This window comes from Sinocyclocheilus anshuiensis, unplaced genomic scaffold, assembly GCF_001515605.1.
Source record: "Sinocyclocheilus anshuiensis isolate Anshui unplaced genomic scaffold, SAMN03320099.WGS_v1.1 scaffold306, whole genome shotgun sequence".
NCBI classification, from domain to species: domain Eukaryota; kingdom Metazoa; phylum Chordata; class Actinopteri; order Cypriniformes; family Cyprinidae; genus Sinocyclocheilus; species Sinocyclocheilus anshuiensis.
In genome coordinates this window covers 2,013,971-2,026,530 of record NW_015544175.1, presented here as the reverse complement: position 1 = coordinate 2,026,530, position 12,560 = coordinate 2,013,971, and the positions used below count along the sequence as shown (strand labels likewise).

Sequence of the window (12,560 nt, the reverse complement as noted above, 5' to 3'; positions counted from 1 at the left end):
TTTTTTTAACTTTAAACCGCATAAACATTTCATTACACCAAATACACAAAATAATGTTCTTTTTAGCAACATCATATGACCCCTTTAAAAATGGAATAAGATAACATAACCCTTCAAGGTGTTTTAAAATGCAAAATTATTATTTTAACTTTAGTGCCACGTTTTTAAAATTCCGCGTCATGCGCGAGAAGCAGGAAACCCGGGAGCGCAACGGTCAAACTTTAATGGTCCGTCTAGCCCATGTTTACATTAAAAAATGGAACAATCAGCTCAGCTCACATGTAGCTCATTCGGTATATATTTAATGTTATGAGTTCCTCATCTTTATCAGTCCTCCTTATCTCAGTAGAAATCACAGGTACCAGAAGGTCACTGCAGTGACTTCTTGACCATGGCCTGAGTCCAATGAGTATTCAGTGCCAGAAAAGACCTATAATCCTTCCGGTAGACCTTGAGCTTGTGTGGCTTTTGGCCTACTTCCTGCCAGCACAACTGACATGATTTGTCTGGGATTAAGACAGGTTATTATTTGTGAATGGAATGGAGTGAGGATAAGGGATTGTTGGATAAGAATCAACCTGTGTAATAAATGGACTGATAATAAACTATCCCATGGATCATAAAATACAGTAATCCAACATCATAGCTAATGGCACAGAAGGAAAGATCTGTAAATTCCCCATTTTCTTCTGCCGTGTTTCCCTTCATCTGATCCTAAACTCACTTATCTAAACTGGTGTTATCCCACCAGAATAATGTAACATTTAATATAATCAACCAAGAATTCAATTCTAGACATAAAATGTGCAATACACAATCCAGTTAAATTAAACATACTCAATACAATGCTGACACACAAACAGATAATTTTACAGATTGAAATGGTTTATTAGTAAGGAAATATCAGCTCATAACAAATGTGGTACAGAATTTTCTCCCCCGATTAAGTTTATTGAGAAAAACAAAACCATGGAGCCAAAAAATTCTCTTTTTTTTTGTTGCTTCCAAATGCTAAACACCGTAAATATTAAAAATAGATGGTCTGAGAAGGAAATGAGCATCACCTCACTTGCTTTAATCGGTCAAACAAAAAAAATAGTAACAACGTCTAATGAGCAGAAGCACTGAAGCATGGTCGATTATACGCATGTGAGTGTAACTAAACTGGCACTGATTAAAGTTTATTAACCTCATGGGTGTTGCGCGTCTGCTAGCTCATCCATCTATCTATTGGTTACTTAGCAGTATATCAAAAATATAAAAAAGGCCATCTTTAAAGATTGGTAATCCTACGTTGTGGCTAATGATACAAAAAGGAAAGCCATGTGTTTGAATGTTTTGTAAAATAAGGCTTTGTATAAGCGTGGAGCTTCAAATGAAGAGAGCTAACAAACAAAATAAAATAAAATAAACCTATAAAGCAAACCTGAATCACTTCCTTATTGGGTTCAACCAATCAATGCAACTTGCTGAAAAAGGAGAAATTCAAAACTCAAAAAAGTACACTCAGTATGCAATAAAATGTTGGCATCCTTAAAATGGAAAAAAAGAAACAACAATATATACAACAACAAAAATAAAGTATGCAATATGCAAAGGCTTAATGTTGCTTTCGGCAACCCCCAACGGACCACCCCCACCCACCTCCTCCCAAACACTATAAGAAAGGTCAGCCTCATGGGTGACCCCTGTAAAGAAGACCTTACAAGACCCCCTGACACCTCAAAAACCCACCTGTCCACCCTCCCGCATACACACAGGGCATCACAAAGCACGATTACGTCACTAAGCCTGTTAGTTTGAGTGAGATAACCCCCCACCCCCATTGGTTCCCTGACCCCTGGCTCTTAGGAATTGGTGAAGGCATCTGCACAGGGGCTCCACTCATCTGTTTTAGGGTTGTAGGCCTCAACCGAATTGAGGAAGTCGTTTCCATCAAAGCCACCAACGGCATAGATGATGTCACCGAGCACGGCTGCACCGGCATTGCTGCGTGGTGAATTCATGCTCCCCAGCATCCTCCATTCGTTGCGTGCAGGGTCGTACATTTCAACGCAACGCAGGGCATGAGAGCCATCAAAGCCGCCCACCACGAACAGTTTACCTGAGAGAGACGAACATCGGTTACCTTCTTCTACAAGCTGCATGTTCGTACCCCAGCATTTGTCCTTTGCTTACCTTCATGGACGGCCACTCCAGCTCCTCTACGGGCTATGTTCATTGAGGCAACAAGGGTCCAAATGTTGTTTTCTGGATTGTAGCATTCTACACTGTTCAGACAGTTCCAAGACTCTGCTCCTCCGATCACGTACATGAAGCCATCCAGCTCGCACACGGCAGCCTGATGCCTCCCTGTAAATGCACAAAAATAACGTTGAGAACAGTATCTGCAGATCCATCTGGCTTTTTATCAATGTAATCCCTGCTGTACGCATAAGCTGTGATCTCTTATGTGCCCAAAACCTCTGTGGAAGCAATTATAGTGATATTTTTTTGTCAACGTGACTTACTGATGTTTAAAGGGGCACAGCTGGTCCAGGCCTTGCTCACGGGGTCAAAAACGTCACAATTCTTCAGACCTTTCTGTCCGCATGGATCTGATCCCCCAACAACATACAGCTTGTTGTTCAGAGAGCAGACACCTGAGGAAAGTCAAACAAGCAGTGATAAATCTAAATCTATTGTATTCTCTTTGTTGGATGGACAAATTCAAAATCTATTTCAAGGAATGCACAGATTCGGACAGAAACCGATATTTTATGTTATGGCCAATAACCAATATAAGGCTCATATTAAAATGATATAGTATTTGATCTAAAAATGCTACAAGTGAAGTTTTTACCTGCATTGCAACGATTGGTCCTGAGCTCAGGCACTTGAGTCCACTTGTCAGCACTAGGGTTGTATGTCTCCCCACAACTTAGTTCATCTGAATGGCCATTGGACCCACCCATCACATAAAGCTGACCCTGATTGGATAACAATAACAGTTTTTTTACCGTGCTTTTGAAGGCTTTGAAGACTTCTTAACACCCATTTGACCATGTACACACCATGAGCACAGCCATCTGAAATCGTGCGCGTGGTGTCCTCATTGGAGCAATGAAACTCCAGCTGTCTGTCTTCATGTCGTAACATTCCACAGTCCTCAAGCACTCCTCCCGATTGTAGCCACCTGAATAACGGATCAGATAGAGTTGCTCAATGAAAGCAAGAGAGACATTCAGATGTTTCTATGGAATTTGTGCTGCCCATTAACCTGCGGCGATGAGTCGGCCGTTCAGAGCAGCAATGCCCAGGCCGGAGCGAGCATAGTGCATGGGTGCCAGCAGCTTGTCCGGTTCCTCTTCCAGTGGCTGGCCCTCAAAACTCAGGCTCTTGGTCAGACAAGGTGTAGCCGAGGGCGAGGCCTGGGGACTGCTGCGCCCATGCAGAAAGATCACACACAGCATGCCGTTCAACACGGCCAGACACAGATATGTATTGTCTGTGGGGAGAGAAAGAGGAAGATGATGACTTTAAGGGACTGCAGAGAAGTCTTGACTATCTAAAGACATCAAAGGTGCAAACGTACTGGTGGTCTTCTCGGAAGCAATGTATTTCCACTCTGGCTTGCAGGAATGTTTGGCGGATCCAGGGGAGAGGCTGCCAGAGGAGCTGGTGCTCAGCTGTCGGTGTACATTCTCACGTGGGGGCTTCTTCTGCAAAGGCACAGCGCAGCTACAGACTCCGAGCCCATGGTCCACATACACACAACCTCACACAGTCTCAGACCCTGTCTAGGCGTAAGCCTGACTCAACAACTTACCAGATGCTTGGCCTGCATCAGGTTAAAGAATATTCTAGGTTCAATGAAAGTTGAGTTCAATCGACAGCATTTGTGGCATAATATTGAATAACACAAAAACGATTTTGTCTCATGCTTCATTTTCTTTTAAAAAGCAAAAATTGAGGTTTTGGTAAGGTACTTACAATAGATGTGAATGGGCCAATTTTTATAGGATATGAAGCTTATAACTTTATAAAAGTCTTACATTAATTCTTCTATTCAAATGTTTGTATTATATGAGCTTAAAAGTTATTTAAATCTTTTACAGTCATTTTAGCCTTTATGTTGTCATTGCAACAGAGTTGGATATAACGTTATACAGAAAAGATTAGCAAGCAGTTTCTTTTTGTCCACAGTCCACAAATCAATTTAACATGCATAATATCGTTTACATTTTGTAGCTATACTATTGGAACAGTGAGTATTTTAACATTTACAGATTAGCCTTATTTACTTCCATTGTAAGTGCCTTACTGTAACCATGATTTTTATTTTTGAAAAGGAGGAACAAATGGAAAAAAAAATTTGTGATAAACCACAGCATGACTCAGATGCTTTTGAATGAGCTTGTATTGAACCTTGGACTATTCTTAACCTTATATCTACATCAATCTAATTCTAATGTAAAGCCACACTATAAGCAGCACAAAAACCCAATCCACACACTCATCACGCACACACCGTGATCGCTCGAACTCAAAACGCTCAGACTCAACAGCCCAGCACAACAAAGCAGCTGCTCTGCTAGCATTAAATCTTGCATTTGCTACGGGCCTGCTGCGGTCCAGCCTGAGAAAAGCTCGGCGCTGGTTGTGTACCTGCACAAACTGGATGTGGTCATCCTCAGCCTGGCCATCAAGCAGGCTCCCATCGAGCAGCTTGTGATCGGCCGAATAGTACAGCATTTGCACCTGCAAAACACACAGCAACAACAGAACCCATGTGGCTGTCTCCATGACAAAAGAGCACCCAACTACGTGGGTCAGGGGAAGAAGGAAAGTTAAGAAGGGAAGGCCAGCAGGGTTTGCTGCAAAATGCTGGTAAAAAAAAGCTTCTTTAAGAATAAAAACACAGTGTTGTTGTGGATTCAGGACCATTTCGAAAGATCTTCTGGACTTTTCACTGCACTGAAAACAGCAGAATGTGGATCACAATACAGTTCGCCACAAAGCATCTTGGGAACCATCATTTGTCAACAAGTTTGGAGAAGGAAATAGACAAACAAGCTCCGCCAGTGCATGTTCAGCTGTCATCCTCCAGCCATCCTCTCAGCTGAGGGGGTTAGTCAAGTCAGACGTCATCACACAAACTCCAGTACAACACTGGTTAGCTGTTTTCAACTTTTAACAGCTCAAAAATTAGTGCTTCATTAAGGGAAAAAAAAGAATCTAGGATCGTCTTCAAGCTTTTTTAAAAACCAAATATAATACAAAATTCAGTTCAAATAACTGGAAAAAAAATCCACTGAAATTGGATAAAATAGTACGATTGTAAAAACGAGAAAAAAAATGTGCAGCAACGTTATTTAGGGATAGCATTTCTGTATATTTGTCTATGGGTACTTACAGATATATTAAGCACATATAATGGTAAAAACAAGGTTGCATCAATGTTTTTAAGTGCCCTGCACAATGAGAAAGTGTCTGAAGTTCAAAATTTTAAGCTGCCTGTGACCACTTGTGTACAGGTGCTGATGCCAATGAAACAGGACCAGTAGGTACTGCTGAAATAAAAAGAGGCCATTTGTGTATAGCTATAGTAGTGATTTATAGATTATTGAATTTAGATTTTTTTTTTTTTTATATATAATTTAAAAACCATCATGTTTCGTGTTTCTATGACTGGCTGTTGCTGTCACTTCAGAGTACTTGTGCCTATCCCTGCTGGGAATGTGTCCAAAAGCAGATTAAAAGGAACTAGGAACTGAGAGTGACTTCAGAACATCCCTCTAAGCTGCACTCAGTTTCCACTTCCTTTATTTAGGATGAAACACATTTGTAGGTGCGATCAGGAAGCCTTTTGTGAAGTTGACGGCTCTCTTCCTTTTCTTTCATTCGTACTTAATCAGTATTCAGGTGTATAATGTGTAAATGTAAAATGCCTTAGTTGTATAAAACATTCATATTTGTGTGCCAGTCATCTGAATATCTTGTACTGTAAGTGTGTGCATGAGCAACTGTACGACATGCTTTGATTTACTTTGCATGCATATGTCAGTTACAGTAAGTGGACTTAATATGTGAATGTCTTGAAGTGTTCAATGCGGTGGTACTCAGACATCTGAAGTGTTATTTTAAATGATCTGTGTACTGTAGGTGAGTGCAGTTGTTTAAGAGACAGGAGCCTACTGCTCGTTTCACCACAGCTCCCTCTCGTTCTTTTGTTATTTTCTTTCATTCACTGACTCATTACCCTGGAGGGCCCCAGTCTTGGCTTCTTCAGTCTTGTAAGAATCCTGCTGATGTTTGCTCTAATAAACCTAAGGAGAGATAAATCAGTGGGGAGGAAGAACTGTTAGTGTTGGTTCCCAGAGCAAGCACACTCACTCAAACACTCACACACCTGCTTAGAGAAGAGAGAGATGTCATTGGGACGGCAACATGTCATGTCACTCTCTGTGAGCAGACAGAGTAGCTGCAGTTACTGCACAGCACTGAGCATTCAGGAGGCTTTTAGTTTGGCTCACCTGGACTACCCACTCGCCTTTGCGGAGGGTGTAACAGCCCCATTCTGTACCTAAATGTATATTCTTTAAGGCCCGGGGTGATTTGTGGGTGAAGGGGGAGAGGAAAAAAATATATATATGGAAGGCAGAGAGAACAAACCCAACCAACCTCTACCATTAAGATGGCTGGTGTGAACGGACCAGTTAAGTCTGTCAATGGGATGAATTACGAGGGGGAAGAAGGGAGGGAAGTGAGAGAGGAGCTCACAGTGGAGCACAGTACCCACCTCCTCCATCAGTCGCTCCAGGGGTTCACCATTTTCCCATAGGCTGCGTTGCACCCAGCCAATCACCTTGGAGTACAGCTTGCCATTACTAGGCAAGGTCAAGTTATCCTCCAGCAGCACCTCCAACTATAAACCAGACCAAAAGAAAGCGTATTTAGCATAAGAGCACAATAAAGAATAGTACATGACCTGAATGGGTTAAAGGGTCATGAAACACCAAACTACTTTTTCTGAGTAGACAATGTTAGCATCCGTTAATTTTAAATGTTGGAGAAAACTGGTTAATTTTTTAGCTTTTTTGCGCTATTTCCGTCTTCCGGGTTTCAAATCTACATCGTGTTGACGTCACGGTTTGTGACGTGGCAAAGGTCTATTGTACTCCGATGACGCGTCGGTGTCTCATAATTATTATAATTATTCATGAGACTGCGTGTTCTTATCTATGAGAAGACGCTTAGCTTAATTATTCACAACAGCATGTGACAGACGCTTCAGACAGTGATATTGCGTACATTAACTGAGAAACGTTCATGGATCGAAGGTGAGCGTTAGTTTTTGCTTTGTAAGAGTTCAGCACAAACGCGATTCATTCACTTAGTGAGTGTAACCGGTTTTCACAGCTCTTTGATGCAACCAATCAAAAGGCTTATATAAACTCCGCAAAATAAGCCTTAAAAGTTATTAGAGGTGCAACGGCGCGTTCAAATATGTTTTCGATGCAAAGTGCAAATGCAAATGGCTGTGCATTTATTCGTGTTTTTAACTCAATGGGGTGAAATGAAACAAACCGAAGCGGTGTGTTGCCTGTCTCCCCTCTTCCCCCTCCACTCTGCAGCGCACCACGGCCACTTTTGTAGCATTTTTCAAAAATTGTGGTGAGAACTAACCGGTGCTGAAACAGGGGGTTTCATGACCCTTTAAAGGTCAGCTCACCTTAAGGCGTGGCAGCTTGAGGAAATCCTCTTGCTCAGACACGTCCAGAAGATGCTCCTGGATATAGCTGTCGATCTTGCCCAGCAGACACCCGTCTCCCATGCAGCTGGCAAAATTGCGATAGGAGATGGCGCTCTGGGAATCCATCTTGGAGAGAAGATAGTCGCCACAGATCTGGGAGCAAGGACAGAAGAGTTGGTTAGTGCTTCATCTCAAGTAAAACCATCTCAAAAACACAAACACGTGCTTGATTAACCTACCTGCTTCACTCTGTCCATTTTGAGCCGTTTGGCTGCAGAGTAAACCTCCTTAACCAGCTCTTTATCTGCCTTCAACCTGCAGAGAGTAATAATAAATATCAGAAATAATTGGTTGCCTCAAATGGAAAGCCATTAATATGGTAGAAAAAGTGCCTTATGATGGCTCTAAATGGTTGATTGCAAGTTGTGGGTGTCTTACTGGGCAGTGTAAGCATAGTTGAGAAGGATTTCCACAGCCACAGGGTCCAGATCCTCAAATTTCACATGAGAGATACCATGAGGTTCCAGGTCGCTGTTAAAGATTTCAAACAGATATGGACTGCAACAAGCCAACACTGCCCGATGAGCCATCAATTCATGGCCACACACCTGCAAAGGTAAAAGGACAAAGGTTAAGTCTATTATGACATTGTAACAAAGAGATATACACCATTTCTATTTATTTTACTAACAGGTAATAAATTACTTCAAATAAATCTGAATTTTCAGATAAGGGGCTTGGTCATTTAAATGTCATCGCCACGATTCTGGTGTTGCTATGTAGCTATTAAGGTGTTTTGGGTGGGTTTTAGTATGCTATGCTGTTGCTATGTGGATTTGAACAAATCCCAAAGATTAAGTATTAGTATGAGTTTGGCAGCATCATTAAATACCAAAACAAATATCCAGATACCACTTACAGTATTTATATTTGGAACAAGAATGTATTTTTTTTAAATCGAAAGAAATTAATGTTGAGAATTAACTATTAAATCTCTTAAGATAATGTTAAACCTCCCATTCAGTCTTTGAAATATTCGGAACACAGAGGGTTTGGTTTTGTCTGTCACATGGCTAAAGGCCATTCAAAGATCCAGGACCTGCGTATAATGAACACACTCTTCCCTGAGTCATGTTTCAGCCTTCTCATAATGACACAGAGAATAATAAGGTTAAAAAAGGGTGTGTTACCTGAAGTCTCACATCACAGAACTGGCCGTTCTTTCTAAGGGCATTCATCTTGGCCACAGTGGAATCCAGGAAACTTTCATCCTCAAAGATCAAATATCCGTTGGGAATCATTTTGGAAATTAAGCCTTTTCAAAAGCAAAACAATAACATGCTTAAGTCGATTTTATGAATTTACCTCAAAATATCACCCACACACAAATACACATAAAATACAATGTATCACTCATTTTAGCTGCCAGCTAAAAAGCTGTCAGAGTCTAAAATCACTATAAATCCGTCCTATTGTGCACACATAACAGCTTGATGTATAAGTCATGTACTTACCTAATACCGAATGACGTACGTCTGGGAGAGAGATTTTTTTACTTGGGAAAGCCGTAAAAAGGCACGAGTGAAGTAGAACCAAGAATGGGAGCCTAGGTCTTCCTTCACTACGAAGTGGATGGAAAAGGTAATGCCAGGCAACCAGTGGGCACGGCAGGAGGTCAGAGGTGACTCAAACTCTCTGGCTTAGAGTGACTGCAATCAAGTCCTCACGTGTCCCGTTGGCTATAGACTCAAACCTTTTCTGTGTTGATCGTGCATTATAACCTGCAGAACAAATAACAAACAAACAAGGGGTTGTGATGACGGATTATCTCAGGAACACTGATCACATCAAGGGCAATTTCTAGAATGTCAATGGCCACAACATCTAATACTGATTTAGAATGAACCAACAGAAATGAAAGGTTCACATGTCGCTCAAGGGCAGAAATGCTGCCGATCACAGACTGACCCAGCTTTACGCTACTGATCGCTTTCATGGAGTTAAACATTCGGGATCAGCCTTCACTCCTTCTGCACAGACAGTTAAAATTAATCCGGATAGAATCAGTTTCATACAGACTTAATTCAACAAGCGGCCTAAATCTCAGGACATGCTTTTCAAACCCTCCGTTAACCCCTCCCTCAGTCAGACCGTTTCAACAACACACACACAGATTCTCCCCATCTTCTTCCCCAGTTAAGAAGGACATGGCTGTACCACACCCACATGCTTCCAGGAAATTTCCACAGGTCTTTCAAAGCCCTTTTAGCCAGCAGATGGCCAACTTTTAGGGGCGGAGGATGGTCACACAACCAAAAAAAATTTACTTAGTCAGGAATTTGGATGAATTTATCACATTCCCACAATGATGTGGCTACAGCTGTGTGGGGATGGAAAAATGCAGAAGCGAAAAACAAATGAGCTCCAGTGTGTGGAATCCTCATGTTTTACATGAAAACCTGCTAGTATTTTTCCACTCACATCCTTTTATGCACTTTCATCCTCAGTCGACGCAAATGCTCCAAACAGGCAGTGGAGGTCTTTGGATAATCTGCTCATTCTCTCTTGCTCTATCCTCCTCAGGGGTTGATTATTGAAAACAGCAATCGGAAAATGCTAGGCCTTAATTTACCTCATCATAGGGATGCTTCCTTTTGAAGATAAATGGCATTGGAGGAACACTTTCAAGCACTAGGAAAAGTAAAAAAAGACCATGAAAGCACTGAATTATGCTTTTTATGTGAGATCTACGGTGGCCGAGAAGTGCTAAACAAATCACAATTCTGAAAACAAAAGAACAAATTACAAACGCAAATGCAAGTCTAAAAAACAAAATAACAATTCAGAAAGCACAACAACAATTCAGAAAACACAACGGCAAATCCAAAAACAAATTAACAAGTCAGAAGTGTGGTTGGTCCACTTGGAGTGGAATCAGGGACTGATACTTTAAACCAGGCCATTTACGGGAAGGACAACAGACAAAGCCTATGGTGACATTGCAGCTTCAGACAGACTCACAAATCTGTCCATTGTGTAGCGACAACCACAGCATCCGCACACAATTACTGACAGAGCAGAGGGTGAAAACTGAAAAGACAAAAAGATGAGCAGATACTGAAATGTGTGGTGGCAGAAAAACTCTCTGAAAGAATCTTTTTTGCCCCCTCTGGCATGCAGTAAACAGTAAGCTCAGTCGGTAAGCGTGGGACTGACAGCGAGGCGAGAGAGAAAGAGGAGAATGGGTTGAAACACACAGCAACAGTTGTTCTATTGACTCTGCAGAAGTGCTCAACAGATAACCCAGACTGAGCAACAACTTAATGCATCGCTTAAGGCCATAGAAAAATTCAAACTAAGGCTAAAGAGGACAATGTGTTCCTTGCATGCATTTGTATATAGTTCAACCTGCTCTTAGTTTACTCCATGACAACAAGCAGCATTTGCAATTATATTGGTCTTCATCATAAGACCCCTTTCCGGCAAGTCACGCTTTCTCTCTGGGATCTCCGCCAGCTCTGAGAAAAAGGTGAACTACATTAGTCAGCATCAGCGATTCACAGCAAATTTGTACCAGGAATCAAGACCTTGCCATTGTTATGCCATGCTTTACAGATAATAATGATTTCAATTAATGTCCCTGGATGTCTAGAATAACTAATAACATACATCTTCTATAGAGCTGACAAATACCCCAATATACCTTTGAGCTCATGAATGGCTTGATACAACAGTGAATTTGCATAAAATGTGTAGGAAGGGAAGTGGGTGTGCAACTAAAGAAACAATATTATGGCCAAATTGTTGTGCAAGATCATCAGAGGCTGTGGAAGAAAATTTATATCACAAAATCATATTCAGATGTGCACTAAAGTCTTAGCTGTGTTTCCAGGGGTTACATAACATCTGGCAAAATCAGTGATTTATTCTCTTTCGGCCTAAACTAAAACACACTGCTACTCTTTCCATAAACCCACAGGCAGCAGAAGATCTTATGCAATTTAAATTCCTAATTACAAAGATGGAAAGAACACATATTATGACTGCTCCATCATAATACTTACAGTTCAGTACTTTTTAATAGAATTTATTTTTTAACTGTTTTGTGAATTAATAGATTACATTCTGAAAGCAAAGGGCAACAAAGCTGCTGTTTTTATCTTGGCTTCTTGGCTTTTTATCTCTGCACCTCTCTAATGAAATGCTAACCTTTATGCAAAAAGGTTAATGGGAGAACACAATTTAAGCATTGAGCCAACAGAGGCACCAGCTGACCTCATGCATGAGAACAGGCTGGAAAACTGAATAATCCTTCACCAGGTACAGAAAGAATGTTTGAAAGGGAAAGAGACCGAACTCTGATTTTATTTTCAGTGGCCGTCAAAGACAATGTCTCTCAGTGATTCACATTAACCACAACATGCAAAAGAGGAAAGGCAGTTAATTAGCCAAGTAATTCTCTAAAATAGAAACATAAAATAACAGATGTATACAAAAAAAAACATCTTAACAATTAGGAATCTATGCATCATAATACACAAGCAAAGGTAGTAGTTTAAGGAGCACAGGATTTGCTGCATTCATTTCCCTTACAAATGAAGCACTGCGGTGACAATTAGGTCATCTATAGGCAGATGTAGAGATATGGAACGGAAATGGATTTGTGAGAAGTGAAACTGCTGCTTTCTGTGACTTGCAAATGGGAATGTGAAATATGACTATAGAGATTTTATTATATACTGTGGGAATGTGAACACAATGTTAGGTTGTGGAAATGATTGCAAGTATTTTCAGGTGTGAAGTGAGAACATATGTAGAAAGAAAA

General features: G+C 41.0%; 1 protein-coding gene across 1 annotated transcript in view; it reads right to left on the bottom strand.

Moving 5' to 3' along the window:
• Window positions 1–864: 864 nt before the first annotated feature.
• The window catches only part of ivns1abpa (influenza virus NS1A binding protein a), a 13,563-nt gene continuing 1,867 nt past the window's right edge, over window positions 865–12,560 (bottom strand). Inside the window, exons 2-15 of the mRNA XM_016496356.1 lie at window positions 9,250–9,516; window positions 8,926–9,050; window positions 8,174–8,343; window positions 7,975–8,050; window positions 7,715–7,888; window positions 6,782–6,907; window positions 4,648–4,740; window positions 3,575–3,701; window positions 3,260–3,487; window positions 3,054–3,175; window positions 2,843–2,969; window positions 2,511–2,642; window positions 2,179–2,352; window positions 865–2,104 (exon numbers count right to left, since the gene is read on the bottom strand). Coding sequence (XP_016351842.1) covers window positions 1,848–2,104; window positions 2,179–2,352; window positions 2,511–2,642; window positions 2,843–2,969; window positions 3,054–3,175; window positions 3,260–3,487; window positions 3,575–3,701; window positions 4,648–4,740; window positions 6,782–6,907; window positions 7,715–7,888; window positions 7,975–8,050; window positions 8,174–8,343; window positions 8,926–9,036 — 1,917 coding nt within the window. The 5' untranslated portion in view covers window positions 9,037–9,050; window positions 9,250–9,516 and the 3' untranslated portion in view covers window positions 865–1,847. The remainder of the gene's footprint in view (window positions 2,105–2,178; window positions 2,353–2,510; window positions 2,643–2,842; window positions 2,970–3,053; window positions 3,176–3,259; window positions 3,488–3,574; window positions 3,702–4,647; window positions 4,741–6,781; window positions 6,908–7,714; window positions 7,889–7,974; window positions 8,051–8,173; window positions 8,344–8,925; window positions 9,051–9,249; window positions 9,517–12,560) is intronic.